Source organism: Lates calcarifer, linkage group LG24 (assembly GCF_001640805.2).
Source record: "Lates calcarifer isolate ASB-BC8 linkage group LG24, TLL_Latcal_v3, whole genome shotgun sequence".
NCBI lineage: Eukaryota > Metazoa > Chordata > Actinopteri > Centropomidae > Lates > Lates calcarifer.
Window position 1 is genome coordinate 1,706,016 of NC_066856.1, and position 20,096 is coordinate 1,726,111.

Genomic DNA, 20,096 nt, shown 5'->3' on the forward strand with positions numbered 1-20,096 from the left:
TGCAGAAACAGATGTTCTGCAACTGGACAAAGGACAAACAGTGTCTTTGATGATAACATATTTATCACCTCTGACAGTGTCCCTCACCATTTCACATCTACAGCACTGAGTTACACAAATGATCAATTATCCAGTGATATAATTACACATGTGTGTGTGTGTGTGTGTGTAGATGTCTCCCTGTGTTTATACCCTGATGCCTTCACTCTTCACACCTGAGGATAATGTGAAAACAGAGGTGGAAGAGTAAAGCTGTCCTGATTTAGTGTTGCCATCTGTCCTGCACTAGCTTACCAACATGTGAATACATGTTAGCATTAGATTTTGGGGCCACGGTATAGAAACCTTGTGCTTACATTTCGACATGTGCAGTCTAATTAAATAAATAACCCACAGTGGATAAATGGTTGTATGTCTTTAAGCTGGAGGAGGGTCGGCCCTACAGATCTGGAGATTAAAACAATGATGTGATTAATACACTTATTCATTAGAAGGGGATTAGCCGTTCAAGTCACATATGGGAAATCAATAGTCATCACTGGGACTACAAAAGATTTCACATATAGCGCATGCACCTAGACACAGGCACACATGTGCTCAGGTAAATATCAGACAAACCTGTGCCTGGCTCATAAAGCACATTTAAAATGCTTTATTTAAACAGAGATCACTGCTTCTCATAAGGAAGCTAATCTCCTCATAAAGTGAACTCTTCCATCAATCCTTTCACCTTTCTTCTCTCACACAGGTCAGAGACCTCCTGGGTGAAAGGATGTGTTCATCATGGTTTGTTTGGAGTTTATGTTTGTGTCTCTAGTGTCCAGCTTTACAATAACACCAACATAATCCATGCAGTAATAATAGCAATGATCAGTCAGGGCAGGACTGGAGGTGTTGGACTGTTTTTTTTTATCTGTCTATCAGAGCTCAGGTGTTGAGATACACCTGTGGATCTACTTTATTACTCTTTTATAGGACAGACACTGTTAAAAAATAAATAAATGTTGCACACACAAAAAGAGTCTAAGTCATAACCATGAAATAATCCAATATCAAACCTACTCGATCTCAACAGAAGACAGCAGGGCAGCTCTTTACCTGACAACAACACAGATTAGATTTCCAGTTTAAACTCACCAGGAGAGACCCAGCTCTCTCAGGTATAAATGAGTTTGGAGGACGTTCAGTGTGGCAGCGGCACAGAAACTTGCTTTTGTTCAATTGAGTTTTGACCCACTTGACAGATCACTGAATCAACAGGTGAAATGAGGCAGAAAATAAAAGGAGAGTTTTGATTTTAAACAGAAAGAGTGGAGAAGAAAAAAGAACAGGAAGTGAGGAAGCTTTAAACTGACCTTGTGATCTTGTCGGTGCAGGACATGGTGATGAGCTGCTCGCCCTGTAAGATGCCGTCCCACGTCTGCACGGGCCCCCGGCATCGCACCGGCACCGTCCCCTCGCCCGACTCGATTTTGGTCCGCAGGTGGTTCCGATGCTTCCTCATGAGGTGTCTGCTGCTGTGAACTGTCAACACAACACACACAACTCACCTCATACCACTCCTTATTCCACACTATCATAGCAGAAAGATATCAGCTAAACTACAGTGGAAACACTTCACATTATTCCAGTCATTGTACAGTAATACATGTTTACACATTAGACCATCAGTGTTGCAGAGAGGTTCTCAGTTACTAATTATTGTTGTCCATCTGTAACCAGCTTCATGTAATTTAAAAAGTTTGCAACATCTTATCATTATTATTATTATTATTATTAGTAGTAGTAGTAGTAGTATCATAGATTTAATGAAGACAGGTGACAATACTTTGCTGGATTATTTGTCCAGTGAAAGAAAGAATTTATTCATTCAGCTTCAAACAGCATTCAGCAACAAATTAATGTCCAGCAGAGCAGAAGCAAAAGTTTAGATGAGGTTATCGGCTTCTTCTGGGGAATTAAATGTCTTGTTTTGGGACTGCTGGAGGAAGCATTTGACCCACAGACTGGATTGTTGCTGGATGTATGCAGCAGTCAGAGGTTTGGGAGGGAGGGTGTTAATGCAGTGGGTTTTTGCGTCGGTATAAGAAGCCGACAAGTAAACCCACGTGTTGTTAACAACGTTAGCAAAAGCACTTAATCCATTTAAACCACTCGCCTGTGGTTTCATGTGGGTGTCCAGGGCAGACTGACCTCTACAGGTGCTAATATTGTTAATTAAAGTGTACAGTCTTTGTTAATAGTCTGCAAAGAAACAAAATCTCCACAATTTCAGGAAGAAAGAAAGATTCAAACAAAGGATGTAGACAGTGAAGATAATCACTGTTTTTGTTTTAATAACCTCTCATTTATTCTGGCATAAACTCTCCTTCCCTTCCAGCTTTTCCTCTGTGGCTGTTGCTTCAGCTGATGACAGCAGCTAAAAATTAAGCCCCCGACTTCCAGCTCAGAAATATTTCAGGAAAAGGTACTAAGTAATTTTCTAATCTCCCAGAGTGCACTGCAGAACATTTAAAAGGTTTAATGACCAAAAACGTCGAGTTCAAAGGCTGCTCTGATCTGACAGCATCGTCTTTTCTCCCTTTCTCTTTCCGTCCCTACTGGTTTCATGAAAATCTCACCATGTACTTCACTGTATACATACTGCTACAGCTTCAATCTGTGATGAAAGGACGGGGAAATATATACATTCTGCTCATGGAAACTGCAGTCCAGATTACATTTCTGAACTCATAGGCTACCAGAAAAATGCTGGGCAAACTGTCTAAATGAATATACAATTTATTTTCAGTGGGTAAGCAATAAAATGTCACTGAGTCAGCACAGCGTGGCTGAAAGAGGCCGAAGGAGGAGTGTGACATGAGAAGGATGCCAGCTTCTTGTGTTTGGAGGGGAAAAAAAAAGCATCTGCTGCAGGAAATGATCTCTCTATAAACCGAGAGACTGAGTGAGAGAATGAGAGTGATTAAATGAAACAGGAATGTATCATGCACATACTGTTATAGCCTTAGTTTTAGATTTTCAGTGTTATTACCCATGAAAACCAAACAGAAACAGAAGGCCTGGTATCTTACGGTCAGTGGTGATTTCGTAGGGTGAGTTGAGTCTCCCGTCGCCACACGGTGAGGTGCTGATGTACATGTGGAAATGGACGTTGTCTCTCAACCTGTAGCCACAATCCTTGTGCCGCACGAATATCGACTCCTCCCAGTCCTCTGGCCTTTTACTTTGGTGGTGAAAAAATAAAACAACAAGAAGAACGAGGGAGACTGATGAGAAAGGTAGCATCATTCATCACAGCACAGGAAATAGATTTCCACTTTTCTTTTCCAATGATGAAGTGAGACAGAGACGGAGAGAGATGGACACCAGCCCTCTGTCTGACCACAGCCCATTCTCCTGCTGTCAGACTGACTCCTGGACATTACTCAGGCTGTCCACGTCTCAGGGGAAACAGGGGGAGGGAGTTTAACCTACTGGTCTACACATGCAGGAGGTCAACTAAAGAACAGACAGAGAGCAACACCATGAACACAGGCTGGATGTAGCTGAACTTACTGAAACTATCCAGCAGTAGGAGCTCAGTCAACAAACTGTGGTGATTGAGACAAAAAGAAAATAACAATAATAATAAAGCTAGCTAATGTTAGCGCTAACGTCTGTAAAGTCCAAGTCCAGCGTTGAATAGTAATAACTAATTGCTGTCTGTGTATACATTGTAACAATAAAGTCTACATAAATATGACTCATTAAAAAGAGATGCTGACATTTTTAAATACACAAAAAGTTTCTTTTCTCCATCCATGAACAATGAGCTGAAAACTTGCAATGAGGTGGCACAAAATCTAACTTATAAATCTACAAAACTGGGTCGCTGTTGGTGCTGTGTGTGGAAATAAGGCGCCGTCACTCACACACACATAAGTTCATACATATAATATATGTAAACTATGCATCACAATGCAAAGCACGGCTGCTCTCTTTATATAACCTCTCCTCTGTCTCCGATGTCCTTTCACTGAGTGTAAATATGGCAGTTCTGGCATTTTGTTTGCTCATTTCATTATGAGTTATCTTCCCCATTAGCCATTTTACTCAGCCACAAAGTCTCCGTACCTGCCATCCAGCATTGTGCTAAGACAAAAAGTCAGTGCTGTGTATGCAAATATGACATTCAACGATCTAGACTTCTAGCCACTAATCTGATGAATCAGCCTTGCAATCGAGTTCCTCAGGGGGAGCTCAAAAACATAATATATGCTTGTGCACTGGAGGCAGTTAGGAGTCAAAACTCATCAAGACTGTCCCTTGATACTGGTAAAAATCTTTGGGAGAGTCTGTGTGCACCAGAGCACGCTGTACAGGTTGCAAAGGCACACAAAGTAGATACATTTAAAAAGAGCTAAAAACAAATAGGCCACCGAGACCCTGAGCTGAACCAGTTGGGTGTGTGATAGTATGCTTAGTTAGCTGGAGAGAACAGTGCACATATGGCTCGTTGATTATTGAAAAGTCTCTGGTGGACAAAGCGTGGCTGTTTCCATGAAGCTCATTATAGAGGAGAGAGCATTCTCTGGCACTGCAGCAGGAGGTCATAACAAACAAGATATTTAATGTTATTACGCACACTGTAATTCATAATTGTTGGAGGCACCTTGGAAATTGAAGTGTATAAAGCCTACACAGCCATGGCTGCAACAGTTTAACTTAGACTCATGTTTTCACCAGTGGAATGTAGCTAAGTACATTTCCTCAAACACTAATTGAAGTACTTTACTCAAATTTTTCTGCTACTTTATACATATACTCCACTACATAGGCAAATGCTGCTTACATGTTTATATATTAATTTATACATTGATAATTCAGTTTGATGATACAAAATCATTCTGATGCTTAATAAATACTTTTATTTTTGATAAAGAAAGTGCAGCCCTTTCAATCTGTCAGAGGAGTACTATGCTATTTGTTCTTTCAAAACGTATACAGTCCTGTTTTAAGGACATTCTCTGATAATACCACTGTAAAAATGGTCAATGCAACACTTGCAATACATGTACTTTACTGAACCACCACTGTGTTAAGTTTGTTATAACCAACCTGATAACAGCCCTACAGCTGAATATAATACAAACCAACCAATTAGTCAAGTTTAAACAAATTTAAAGTGTCCACCATTCATGTTGTCTGCTGAGCTAAAAAGCATGTGATCAGCAAAGAAGCAAAAGATGGAGGCAATTAATTGGTCAGTAATAAGCCAGCCTCCCAGAACAATCCACTGCTTCTACTGAGCATTATCTGTGTATTTCAGAGCATGGAGTCCAGCACTCGATAACTGTCTGTGTGTCTTTGAGATGCAGCTGAAGATTAGTCTGTTACCTCAAGAAGAGTTCGAGTTGTGAGTAGAGGAAGCGTAGCAGGGCTCTGCGGGCCGTGACTTCAGCGTGACAGTCGTTCACCACCTGTCCCTGGTCGCTCAGATACTCCCCGTTGATACACTTGGTGCCCGTGGATAACGCCACCACCTGGGCGTGCCTCAGGTCCAGTCCTGTAGAACACACACACACACACACAGACAAATGTTCGCCTTGTTGTGCTTGTCATACGTTCCATTGACTACATTGATTCTTTAATCCATGAGCTTAATAGTAACCCTGATAGTTTAAAACCTAATGCATGTCCTCTCTCACTTTTCTGTCTGTGGGAGGCTTTTTATCATCATTAAGAGACAAGTCTAGCAGTGCACACATACACACACACACACCACACACACACCACACACACACACACACACTTCACAGGGGGAAAACAGACTGAGATTTCTTTGACAGCTTCTCTGTCTGTAATATATGTATTCATGTGTCATGCTTCTTGGGTCATGAAGAAATCACATGTCCGACATGTCCGTAAAACACAAAATCATCTATCCAGTGTTTGTGTTGTGAACAGGGCAGAAGTGTCATGTTTTAAAAATCTTAGAAAACAAAGCTAGAGTTTCCACAGGAAAACAGACGTGGAGGTCAAACGACCAGAGAGAAGAGATGCTCATGCTGCCTCAACATTTTTACAGTTTTAGATGTTACCAAATTGTCCTGGTGAATATACATTTTGCATAATTGTTCTAACTAATGTCCCAACATTATAAAACATTTTCATGCCATAGCAAATAAAATAAAACAAGAGTTTTTTCAACAGAATCTTTTAAAAAAAACAGCTCAGACTGAGGTCGCTCACGTCTCTAACTGGCTAGCTCTCTGACTAGCATTGACGAGCATCTCTTCAGAAGCATCTATCACACCACACCAGCCAGGTATTAGCTGGATCCATGGAGTGAGGTGGAGCCTCACCTATAACCTGCTGAGACCACACCTTCTCATACAAATGTTTACCACTTCATATTCAGCAGCACAATGGAGTGGGCAGAGTCTAAAACCAGGAAAGGAAGGAGGAGACTCTTCCTCTATATTTACTCTGAGACCCAAACTCTCTATGGGACAATGAGCCAATCACTGACATACTGTATGTGTCAACAAGGACCTGTAGCCACCTGAACTGTCCCTCTACCACCCCAGTACATTTTACAAATACTTTTGTGGGACTAGACACTGATAACTTATCCTCTGAGGAGCAAACCTGAGCTGTCTGGATGTATAATCACCAATCATACTTCCTAGAAAACACAGAGAAGCACACACACTCTCACATTCAGAGCATCTGTTTTGTTTTTGACTTTTCTGATCTTTGCTTTTTGACATCATGCTATTCTGTATAGAGTATATAATATAGATAATATTATATTATATTTACTGTTACTAATATGAAACCATGTGAGAAGCTTAGAGGAGAAATGTCTCTTTGGTGTAACTGAAACATGACAAGGAGCCTTGTTTTGTACATGGTTTTATATTGAAATGTATACATTCAGCATTTGTTTTTGAAATATAACATCTTCATTACAAAAGTAACTAATGTCTGCAGCTGTCAAATAAATGTAGTGCAGTAAAATGTACAATATTCCCCTCTGATATGAAGTGGAGTAGAAGTATACAGCAGCATAAAATGGAAATACTCCCCCTCCCTCCCTGAACCTTGGTTCCAGATAGCTCAGACTGGGTTAGTATGATAGGAGGCATTCCCATTGTGAAACAAATGCTATGAGAAAGATCACAGAGTCGTCCTCTCTCGTGTTAGTTTTCTCTGTTCTCAGTGAGGATTCAGGCCAGTGCAGGGCCATGTGAGCTGACTGACAGATAGACAGGGGCGGGGGTGTCTGGATCAGCACGTTAACGGCATGCCATTCCTTCCTTGGCTGCCACAAATCTCTCCCATCGCCTCTGAAAGTCAGGCTTCGCTGGCTCCTGGCAGACCCGCAGGCACTGCCAGCCCGGCACATGAGCTTTTATCAGCTTCGGCCCAGATGGCACTGTGGCGGTAGAGTCCTGACAAGGGGAGGAGGGCAGGGGAGGAAAAAGTTGAGGGAGGGAGGAGTGTGTGTGTGATGTGTGTGTGGGCAGTTGAGGAGAAAAGAGCGTATAGAAGAAGAAAGGAAAGTCTAAGGTACGGTGGAACAAGTTCAACTTTTACTCTAGAAACTGCAGGAAAACTTCAAATGATATTCCTCTTTAAAAAGTCTAATTTATGGATCTTTCTGTCACACAAAATAAATCAAACTCTCATCACATTCACAAGTTTTTTCATTTGCTGGAAACACATCATTGACAAATTACCTCTAAATCATTAGCAAGCAGTTGCTTATTTACATTTCCAGCAGATGTGAGGCAACATTAACATTAATTTAGAGTCATGTTTCTTGCCACTTGACGAATGTAAGAGCAATATTCATTCTCCTCTTGGCTCTGTTTTGCTCTCACTAGGTTATCTCTCTGGAAACAGTTTTACTGCTGCAGCCAAAAACAACACTGTGGGAGCAGTGAGGCCTGAGAACCAACACAAAGCTAAAAGATGCTAAAATGCTCTGTAGAGCCGAGTTTCATCAGTACAGTGAACTGGTCATACTATTTGACAGATCATGATCCTGCTGGTGTTTGTGCTCTCTTTGTTTGCAGTGATTATCCTCAGGTCTATTTGGGTGAGGTCTGGTTGTGCTCAGGTTCCACCTTGAATCTGGTCTCTCTTTTTTGAAAATAAGTTTATACACGTCGGGTTCAGGTAGGTTTTTGGATCAGATCTCTGTGTCTGTGTTTTTGCTCGGGACTCACCAGAAACCATCATTTTCTTTCAACCTCTCTCCTCTCTGTATGTCTGGAAGCAGACTCATATGAGCACTCAATGTGCACACATTTTTCACTCAGGTTGACACAATTTCAATTCACACAGTCGCTCCTTTATGTCAATTTACAGAGCTCGAAAATCAGCTTCTCGTTGAACACACAGTGATACTGTATCCTTAATTCTGATGAGAAATCACTTATGTAAGACGCTGCCAGTGCTGGGTGCTCTTTGAATTCAGAGGCTCCTTTTGCCATCAGTTTTCAGGACTTTCTCACAAATTTCTTTCTCTATATCAAAAGTAAAAACAGGCTCCAGAGCAACAACCGAGGATAATGAGTTCCATAAAATCTGTGGTAAAATGTTTTTTATCACAGACTCCCTGAGATAAAATAATAATGGGTCCTGTTCACTGCTCCTTTAGTGAATAATTATACACAGTTATTCACTCACATGTTTTACAGGGATCATACCTTTGTTGAGGTGGTCACCACAATTGTGTATATGCTGTATACACACATCATAATGTGGTGATTAATTACTGTAAATATGTCAACACAACAGTTAGATAATAATATTTATCAACACTTAATATAGGCCTGGATCAGACTATTAAAGCATCTCTCTGGTATTAATGTAACTATCACTAATGGAGGATTAGAAAACAGAACCTACTGTACTACTGCACAGACACATTCAACATTTATGACTATACAGTGCCAGAGATATCTCTATATCATGAGTTTGACTATTGGCATTCCCTGTAAGCAGTACAGCCCAATTCCTCCTCCATGATAAGGCAAGTTCAGAAAGGTAACAGACTCTCCCAATTTCATTCTCCTGCTTTTCCTTGCCGTTCCACTTTGCGATTGTTTAGATCAATTTTGCAGTGGATAATTTCTGCTGCGCTGCTCGCTACCCTGCCATGAAATTGGCACTGAGGTTGCCTTCAGTTTGCAGGAGAGAAGAGAGGAGGAGGAGAGATGAATGAAAGAGAGGGAGAGAGGGAGAGAGGAGAGAGAGAGAGAGAGAGAGAGAGAGAGACCCAAAGGCAGTGTGCTGTTTTTAAACCAGGAATAATCAGCTGCATCACAGAAACACAAAAAGAGAGGGTCAAAAGGAACAAGGTAGAGTAGAGTCAAAGGCCTGAGGCTCTCTTCACACACAAATACATCTGTTGATCACTGGTGATTCAAAGATGTCACACCCTGGGATAACAGCACTGTCAAAAGACATGAGCATCACAGCCTGAGACCTGCAACTACTCACTCTGCCAACTGCACTACACAGACAACGGTCTTTAACAGGAAGACAAAGCACACACCGCCTACTACTCAGGAGGTAAACACACTTCCCAACAGAGACTTCTTGTCAGGTGCACATAGGTATTTATTTAACACTGTATTCTGAGAACTGCTCCAGTACTTGGCTGCACCTAAGTGGAGAGAAAAGTGAGGTAGGGGGAAGGTGTGGCAACAATTAAGCAAAGCAATGCAATTTCCCTGTCAAGAATTAAAGAGCATTACATGGTAGAATACATTATATTCAGCCGTGAGGACTGGAGCAGTGGCACAGACATACTGCAGGAACTGAGGTCATTTTATTAGTCATGACTCATGTCAGCACCTGTGACTAAAAATATATTAATGCTAATGTCCCTCCGCTTCCAACTGTGCAAGAACACTATACCCTGCACACCTACATTGTGCACCACTGAGTCCATCCTGAGTGCCACTTAGTCACGATAATAGAGTCTAGTAGGACATTATGACTTTATGTTGGTTTTTGTTGTAAAGCACAGGAAATCTAGATTTTTCTCAGAAAAAAAAAGATGGATGACTGTACAATCTGATGTTATAAAAAATGTTCTGATCAGTTTTTCTTACGTCGTACAGTAAGTCTGCATATTTATCAAACAGCTGCGGCATATGCACTACCTCTGTGCTCTGCTTAATGTTGCATTAATTCTACCCCACAACACTGGTCCTCCGCTCGCTGGTCCTCTGTCTGCATGTTGGCAAAATGGCCTCAGCATCAGGCTGCATCACACTACATTACACAGCGCTGCAGTAGACTGTGAGCCAGTCATTCAGGCTGCTAAAGCAGAGAACAAACTTACATTTCTATTTTGATTTAGGAGAACAGGCTCCTGATTCAGGGGGCTGGTCTCTTCCTAGGAAAACAACATATGGTGCAGTGAGTTCACTGATGTCAACCAGGGACACATAATAGACCCAGGAACTTAAGAATCAGCTGGTATGTTAAAGGGGGACTCCAGTGATTGAGTATTATATTTCTATTGAACTGGGGGACTCAAAAGAGACCAATGAATAAATAATGATCACGATTTAAGCAGCAGAGTCTGAGACGTCCTGATGTGGCTAAGTATCATATGATCATTCATCTGAATACGTTTGTCTGGGCTGTGAGAAAACACACTGGTAGAAAGTAACTGCAATAAGTACATTTATCCAAGAGCAGTCAAGTGCAAGTCTCCATCTTACCAAGCCACGTTTGTCTATTATTGAGTCCTAATTTCTTGAAAGAACTGGTGAGATAAATTAAACCTGTTCTAGCAGAAATCTCGTTTCATTGATTTTCTAGAATAAACTGTCATTTTTTCTTGATTAGGGCAAAGGTCTCTTTCTTTCTCTTTCTTTCTTTCAAGAATTTAAGAATGAAACTTGTTGATTTCTGTAGTAAACAGGTTGAAATAATCAATGACATCAACAGGAGATGGAGGTTTTTACATAACATAATCTAATAGAATCATCATATAAAGTAGTTCAAATGAAACTTAAATACACTATGCTGATGATACAATTTTTTTTTTGAATTTGAATTTTGACTTTATATACTTTAACTTGTAACTGAGTACTTGTACAGTGTTGTACTGTAACTTTTACTTGGGTAAAGGATCTGAATATTTGCTCCACTACTGAAATAAAGACAGGCACCTGAAGCAAATACAGTAAGAACCTAAAAACTCCACAAAAATGCTCTGCTGGTCCTGATAAGCCTGGTCAATGCTAACCAGTGACCTGCTGTGAACTAGTCCAGAAACAGACAAAATATCTACAAGATATTTGGAATAAAACCTGAAGAAAAAGAGCAGTTTCATGTGAAAAGTGAGAACTAATTGCTATGACTACTTTACTGGCAATCATCATGAGGAAACACTGGGAGTGTCAAATAGAAAAATCCATATAAACCACATGACCATGAACTTTACACTGATCCATTATTATACAAGGAAACTGCAATCGACAGATGATACAGAGCTATTATCAGAATCCCTTTATTCTGTATGGTTATACAACAGGGGAAAATGTTTCCTAATAAGCCACCCATTATCTCTGAGCACCATAAAGGAGACATTAAAACATTTTCTTCTGAAGCAGAGTGAGCTCTCAAGGTCAACTTTTAGTAAACTCATTTATATGCCATTTAGTTTGAGCTCCATAAATCCTATCTTTCATGTGTTCTTTCATCACAAGATGTTGGATGATTACACTGAATGTCATCCAGCACGTGTCATTTGAATCTCTGAAAATCTCTGAAAATGCTCAGCACTTGCAAAAGGCGAGAGAGAGAAAAAAAAAAAAAACATCTTGGCAAGAGCAGGGAATGCACCCTGTTGAATCTTTATTAGCTTTAACAGACAACTGCTCTGAACATATAAGGGTGTCTTTGTGAAATGCTACTGAAGCTCTCAAATCTCTCTCTGCTGCAACACACCCTGGGCACATCTCTGCTGATTTTTTTTTTGCCTCGTAGCAAGCTGTTTTGTTGCCGGGTGTGATTATTGAACGTTAAAATTTGCAGCAGCCGGAAGAACAGATAAAGAGTGGAGAAAAATCCCTATTTGAAAATGGATATGCTGACTAAGAACCATAGCTTAACCGCCATTTGTAATCAACTTGTTTGAAACCCTTTGCTCTCATCTGTTTCTTTGAGTCCCTGTGGTATTTATTCTCACTCGGAGTCTCAATAAAAAGCTTCAGAAGAAGGTTCTCTGGTCCCATCCAACAAACAACTCAGAAAGGGTAGGGTGGGGTGGTAGGTCTTTTTAGCATTTTTCCATGTGAATGTTCCTGATTTTTCATGTCTGATTTTTCAAGCACATCTGAACACTGTTTACCATCTCCAAACACCCAATGCTATCTCAGATCGATTCAAATGAGATTTTCCACAATATTTGACAATGTTCACTGGCGGTTTACTTTGGCGGTGGCCCTGCAACTCTCAGCCTGGTGGCGAGGCTAATCTCACTCAGGTTGGGGCTCAACTGTCTCAGTGGGACTCCAGCGAGGGTGGGGGGTTCGCTGTCTGTCTACGGTTCAAAGACGGACCCTGATTAATATTCTTGAGGCAAAAGCAGACGCATGAGACACACAGAGAAACACAGAAAGCAGGAGAGGGAGAGGGGCGGGGGGAGAAACAGAACAGGACTCCCCAGTGTTCCTGTCAAGTTTGGTGTCTGACTGCACGGACGCTGGCCACCACACCGCTGCTGCTGCTGCTGCTGCAGCCGCCGCCTCACTGCGAATACTTGGCAGTCCTACGTCTGGATCTTTGAAGATAACGTGTGCTATTAATAAACAAACAGAAGCAATTACTGGGAGGCAGAGGAGAGGAGAGGGATTGGATTAGGTCAGGATGAGCGCCAGTCTCACTGAAGTCTAAACTGATGAGCTGCAGCACTCCAAAGACAGCAGAGATACCAATCCCTCCTCACTGACCCCTGCACCCCCACAGCCTGCAGCCACACAGGGAGATAACACTCCTCTGTGTGTGTGTGTGTGTGTGTGGTGTGTGTGTGTGTGTCAGCACTCCACATGTGTAGTCCTTTGTGAATGTGTGTGGTCATTTTTGTATCACACCCCAAAAAGTAAAGGCCCTATTTGTTGTTAAATTACTATTACTGTATGTGTGTCTGTCTAATATTGTTGCTAGTGCTGTTTAATTTAACATAATGTAGGTTTATCCAACCCTCATCCAGTCAATGTTGATTTAGTTCTACTACTCTTACAAACAGCCACTAATTAGCAGCCACTCTGCTATAAGAAGCTTTTCCCTGCATGATTTAAACTGTACTAAGAAAAACGAAATTGGTATCAATATGGAGTGTAAGAGTACAGGTAAGTCCGCAGGCTCCTCAGGTGGGCACCCACTCAGTAACTGGTGCTTTGCCCACATCTTTACCTGCACCCACACACATGCTTGCCAACAACAACCATCTTCCAACATGTTGCGTTACTCGTAGGTTAAGCCCTAGCCCAACGAAGAAACCAACCAGTCTTCTTCAGTTACTTCACCTTAGCAAGCAACAAAGAACACACTGCTATCTACAACATCTCCACCTAACAACAAACAACATGTGAGCCAACAACCAGCTAACAATATGTTTAGATAACATTGTGTTAGCTAACAACAACAACAACAACTTCTAGCATGTTAAGATAGGTAATATTAACATTTAACTTGTGCTGGCCAGCAGCCAAATAAAGTTTCTACCACAGCTTCATATTTTGGGACGATAATGATGCTTATTGTTTTATCTCTGTTCAACATCATCATGTTAATGTGTCGTCCACTCTGAGGCCTGAAATGTGCACAACATGAACTCAAAATACTCAGCACTACTATTAACAACTACAGCTAATAGCTAACATGTTAAGCCAGCTAACTCCAACAGCTGCGTTAACAACAAAAGCAAAGCCCGGTGTTGGTGATGATTCAGTTTACCTTTGTGAAAAGGTTGAGTTCAACACATTAAAAAAAAAAAAGAAAGAAAAATCAAGATGGCTCATTTTGTAGAAATCTCTGATAAGGTTATCCTGAGGGCTATGTGGGCATGTGTGGGATCATGGGAACATCTGCAGCAGTGCACATACTGTGATCTGAGTGTGTGTGTGTGTGTGTCAGGGTTTGTACATACTGTACGGGTCTGTGTGCGCTTTTCATGTGCATTTGTGTATCTGTAGGAGGCCCTGATATAATGTGCAACAAATGGCATGCATGAAAGATAAATAAAGCATGAAAGATGAATGCGTAGTAATAAGTCATTGTTTCATGCTGCAGGAGAACAACAGTGTGAAGCTTCCTCCTCCTCACTGTTCCTTCAGTGTGTCACTCAGTCAGGCTTCAGATTAAGTTTTAAGCTGATCTAGTTAAGATTCCCACTGTGGCATCTGGAACTCCTGTCAAAGCTGCCTGAGCACAGCGAGTCCAGCATGCAGTGGAGATGAGTGACACTCACTACCATGTCTCATTCTCCTCAGAGACTCTGAATAGTCAATAATTCATCAGGAAGGTATACTCTCCTGCACAAGCCCAAGGTACAGCATGGAGTGGAAACTCTCTTTCTCTTCCCACCCTCAGTTTATCGTTTCTCTCTCAATCTAGAATTCCTTCCCATTTCTCCTCCTCTCTGTCTTTTTACCTCCCTCACTCACTCCCTCTATATTGCACCACTTCAATAATTCAAAGTGATATATAAAAGTCAATGAAATTTGCCATACCTCGGGTCATTACGATGCCTGCCAGGGATTTGTGTCGAGCGTGCGCAGGACTGCAGCCGCCCACCAGCGACCGGTACTTCTCCCTCACCAAGTGGAATATTGAATCGGCAAAGTCCTGCAAAACACAATCGCTCCCTTAATTTCTACTTGACACAGTCTGTGGAGGCTGACTTCACAGGTTTCATTTTGCTGTGAAATATTCACCCTCTCTAATCTGTTCAGGTGACACAGTGAGTTTTTGGGAGACTGGCCCAAAGATCAACTTACCTGTTTATCTATACGCACAAAGTGAAATCACCCAGACATTCCCTCAACATCATTACAGTGATGTTTCCATCACCAGCATACAGTATGTTGAGTAATACAAGCTGCACCAAAGGAAAGATGTTGTCAGAAATAAAATATTGAAATAAAATATTACTAAATCAATATATTGTTTTATTATAGTATTCATCTGTTGTCTGTCTGATTTTCAATCTGGACTGTCTGCCTTTGGGAAAGGCTTTTTACTTCCTGTGTAGAGGGAAGTAGACCCCTGGTATTTCACCCAGCACAAAACTACCAGTTATCCTGCCATCACTCAACATAGTGTATGCTGAAGTATCTACAGGGACACATACAGTGGATTTAGTGTTAACATTCTCATCACTTAAAGGTTAAGTTGACTACAGAGACATTGACTCTGCTGTGTTGTTACCTGATTTGCACTTTAGTCACCTCAAAGTTATTTTGAGTTTAGAACAGACTTAACAACAAAAACAAAAACAGGAAATATTGACCTTGGTATCTCATCTCAGCATCAACAGCATGAGGATGATAAAACCTTTTACTCTTAACAACATTTCTAAATGCATGAATATATTTTTCCACTATAACTATTTGCAAAGAAAGCAGCAATGAACAGGAATTGGTTGAAAACTCACTCAAAGTCATTTAACTGATCTGGCCCAGTATTGTAATGTAGGCGCCTCTCTTAACAGAAATTAATAAGATGGCTGGGCACCAGACAGGCCAGGTATAAACTTATCCACCAATACCTCTCAAATTTATTTTTATTAATAATCTTAAATCAGAGAGGGCTTGCATCCTAGCTACAAAAGAACAGAAGAAAAGCCAACCAATAAAGGTGCAATATGTATCTTATATTATTTCACTCTTTCACATCAGTGAAGAAAATCACAGTTTCCACCTCCAGAAAGAGAGAAAAAAAAAAAAATCTCATAGGTCAGTCTCATTTTATAGTTCTGTAGCCAGTGTGGTATGAATGCAGGTAAGAGTGTGTGTGAGTCCATGTGGGGGGTACAGTCACTTAGGGAGGGTGAAGGTGTGAATGGATGAATATGGGAAAATGAATCAACTCAGCCAAGTTCTGTTCAGTTCAGTTCAGTTCAGTTCAGAGAGGGAGAGCAGAAATGCAGTTCAGGTGAGCATGGGAGAAGCCAGGAGAGTTTGGGCAATGAAGGGACTTATCTGGGGTGTGGATGATGAAAGTGTCCTCTGACCTGGAGAGAAAAGCCTTAGGAAACCGAGCAGGACAGGTCCGGCAGCTCCAGGGTTCCCTTTTCTCTTCCTACTGTCTTAGTTCCACAAGTTCAACATTCCATCTCAACTCCTCAGGAAAAGACCATGTAAATCCATGTTTTTATCCAAGATACTATTCTTTTTTGTGTTTTCTCTCCATTTCCTTTTTCCTCTCACTCCTCCTCCAGTCTCAAAACCTCCTTCCAGTCTCACTCCTTTGTTTGAACTTCCCTCCCTAATCAGCTCCCAGGTGTGACTCCTCCTTGTACCTTTTCAGTATGTCATTTCCTGTTTCCTTTCACCCCCTTTTTCCCTCCTGCTACAGTATCTTTCCCATTACCGCCCTAACAGAGTGTTTATCATTGTCTCTTTCTTACACCAACTTTTAAATTGTTCAATCCATCCTTAAAACATTGACCTTTGACCCATCCATGCTCACACTACCTTTACTCAGTGGTGAAACTTTTAACCTGACAAGACAGTGAGACACTGTTTTTCAGCCTGGTGTTAAGTTAAAATGGACATGAAAAAGGAAGACACAACAGAGGAGGGATCCCTCTACCAGGATGGACAAACATGGAGTAGATGTTGTAGTGTTAAGTACAGAGCAGACAATGATAACACTATGATGAGGATTAGATTACACTATGGAGAAACCCTCTGCTAATTAACCTAGCTCTTATGGATTATCTGCTGCTGCAAAAGTTCCACTGACATTATCTGACCATGAGCTGTAACAGCCACTGTAGAAAACCCACAGAGCAAACACAAAATGTTCTTTTATTGCAGTATTTTTAATCAATATAACCACTGTCAAATGAACAGGCAGTCTCCTATTTTATGTCAACATTTCCTATAATCAAAGAGGATTGTTGACACTCTCTGACTGTTTTCTCTCTGGCTTCACTGAAGTGGATGAACATGTTGGACATTATTTTTACATCAGTTTTTCATTTTCTCCACCATCTGCCATTTGGAGACTCTCTGACAGAGCAGCTTCCTCGACCTGTTTTGTGCTGTAAACTATTTCTTTGTGCCATGAAGGAACCCAGCACATTTACCACTGATTTGACTCGGCCTTTCACTTTATAAAATGCAGAGTTGTAAGGATTTCTTAAGGAGATTAAATGGTAAGTATGAGCAGAACTCTGTTCCTCTGTTCATCTATCTTATTTTCACTCTTTAGTCAACACTTCTCACCACATATCCACTGGTTTCACACTGTTCAACAGATGCTGCAAAGCCATGTGGATCACATCCATACCCCTCCAAACCTCTAATGCTCTTTACTCCAGTGGTAATTAAGGGCTTAGTCTCAGAGTGGCCTTCATGCCAACTGTAGAGTATAAATGGATCACCGGGAGATGGCACCAGAGTGGCAGCAGAGTGGGCCTTTGGACAGATTGAGCCCCCAGTAGCTAAAAGGACATCAACAGATGCCACTGTGACAGACGCATGGAGTGAGAGAGAGGGAGAGAGATTAAGGGCGAAAAAAGACACAGGGAGGCAGAGAGCGACTGAATTAGTGAGCATATTGCACATTATAGCCCTCATCAGGGCTGTGAAATACTCTCACAGTTGGAACTGGCTGTGGAGGTGCTCACAGCTCGCGGTGTGGTGGGTGGTGTGTCTGTCCATGTGTATGTATGCACACACACATATTGTGGCTCTGACACTGGTGTCAGCCTGAAGCTGTCTTGGAGAACAGAACAGAAAGAGGTGGTGAGATGTTGTGAAAAGTCAAAACAGTGAAGAACTTTAAGAGACGAGTTTCCAAGAGATTTAGAAGAGCGATGTATCAGGTCACGTCTGAGATGAATGTTCTCTTTAACTGGCAAAAAGAACAAGAAGAAGAGACAAGTTCTCCTCTGAACTCTCAGATCATGTTGTTTATTTTCTGCTTGAATGATCCACCTGTTTGTTGAGCCTGAACTCAGTCCAGCTCATGCTGCAGTGACAGGGACAAACAGGAAGCAAAAAAAAACAAGCAGATGGACGGATTCACCACATCATCGGTTCAGATTCAGAGGCCTCATGGAAGCTCAGAGGCTGATTCATGTTACAAAGACTCTGGCCCTTTGCAATAAGTGACCACTGACAAAATGACTGTAAGCATAAAAGTGAGATATATACTAAATATCATAGTAAAAGCCGTTTTAAACAACTAATGTGAAATATTTTCATGTTTACTTGACTTAGTCGATCACTGAGGAGCAGAGGATTTTCTCTGTACAATGTTAACTGTTGTTTTTAGTCATTTCCATACACTTTAACTGGTTGGGAATAAAATCAAGAATATTTCCAATGTTTATTTGAAGCTAATGTATGTATGTTTCTCCTGAGGGAAATTTTGTACTAAAAAGGCTGTAACCTTTGAAGACAGCAGTGTGATTGATCGAACTCTGAAACCTCACATTAGCTTCAGATAAACTTTTTCAGACATTTTAATACAGAGGGTGAACTGTGGATTTTAAAAATGAATAAGGGGGATTGTTTTTATTGTCGGCAATGAACGACTACAGGAATGATTACAAAAACAAAAACCTCTGTCAGTGTTCATATGGACACCTAACTGTTGTTTCAAGACAGAAGAATTGTGAACTCCTCACAGATTAAATATGACAATACTCCTATAATTGGCAATAATTTTGATGATGGATTAATTGTTTCTGTCTTTTACAAAGATTCACAGAATCAGTTCATTTCAGCTGCAAAAATGTGAAGCTTTTTGCTTTAGTCTGTTCGATGTCATTTTAAAATGAATATCTGGGTTGTGGACTGTTTCTGTAACATCTTTCAGTATTTCTTTTTTTACTTTTCATAGCCTAAACTATAAATTGATAAGTCCAAATCATAATCACCAGATTAATCAATAATGAAAATATTAGTTTCATTCGTCAACCGGCCACAGGTCGAGGCAGATGGCCGCCCACCCTGAGTCTGGTTCTGCTCGAGGTTTCTGCCTCTTAAAGGAAGTTTTTCCTTGTCACTGTCACCTAGTGCTGCTCATGGTGGATCTGTTGGGTCTCTCTCTGTAAATACCTATTTTAAAGAGTATGGTCTAGACCTGCTCTATATGAAAAGTGCCTTGATATGACTTTTGTTGTGATATGGCACTATATAAATAAAACTGAATTGAATTGAAATTGAATTTGTGTTGCTATAAGTGCAGTACGCAGCACTATCATTAAAGTTGCTGTCAGAATCAATAGATTATCTAATTACTATTACATTTTTATTTAATTATAAGGACTGTTCTGTGCCTGTGAGGTCAAAACTTCCTGATAGTCAGCATCTGAGGGAGGAGTGAAGGGCAGCCTTGTTTTGGCATCACTCTTCATCAGCACAGCAGCCGGATTTCCTGATCCTGTGCTCATGAGTGAGCATGAGTAACAAAAATCTGAAAAAACAAAACCCTGCCTTGTTCCTTGTACCTGAAAGTGACATCCAATTAATTTGAACAGAATCCCGCTTGGCTTGGCAGCGTCAGCTGGTGTTGGTCACAGCCTGAACCCTGAGTCAAGTCCTCCATCCCTCCTAAAGGCCTTTTCATTGATGACATTACTGAGGTGAGAGAAGGTGGCAGCTCAGAAAGGCCTGGAGAGCAAAGGTGGAATAGACCCTGGCACACGGCCCAGCTTTTTGTCCCTCCCCCCTGCTTCCTCCTCCTCCTCTCCTTTTGTTCTCTCTCTGCTCCTCCTTCACCTCACCCTCTCCCTCTCTCAGTTCATGTTTCCTCCCCTTCTCTTTCCATCTTTTTAAGTCTGACTCTCCAGACTCTGTTGCCTTTCATTCTCTCTCTCCTCTCTCTTCTCCCTTTAA

The 20,096-nt window shown here is 41.2% G+C and overlaps 1 protein-coding gene across 1 annotated transcript in view; it reads right to left on the bottom strand.

The window, feature by feature from the left end:
- The window catches only part of adarb2 (adenosine deaminase RNA specific B2 (inactive)), a 162,325-nt gene that overhangs the window by 11,034 nt on the left and 131,195 nt on the right, over positions 1-20,096 (bottom strand). Inside the window, exons 4-7 of the mRNA XM_018698281.2 lie at positions 14,754-14,868; positions 5,380-5,548; positions 3,075-3,226; positions 1,356-1,524 (exon numbers count right to left, since the gene is read on the bottom strand). Of these exons, the coding sequence (XP_018553797.1) occupies positions 1,356-1,524; positions 3,075-3,226; positions 5,380-5,548; positions 14,754-14,868 (605 nt within the window). The remainder of the gene's footprint in view (positions 1-1,355; positions 1,525-3,074; positions 3,227-5,379; positions 5,549-14,753; positions 14,869-20,096) is intronic.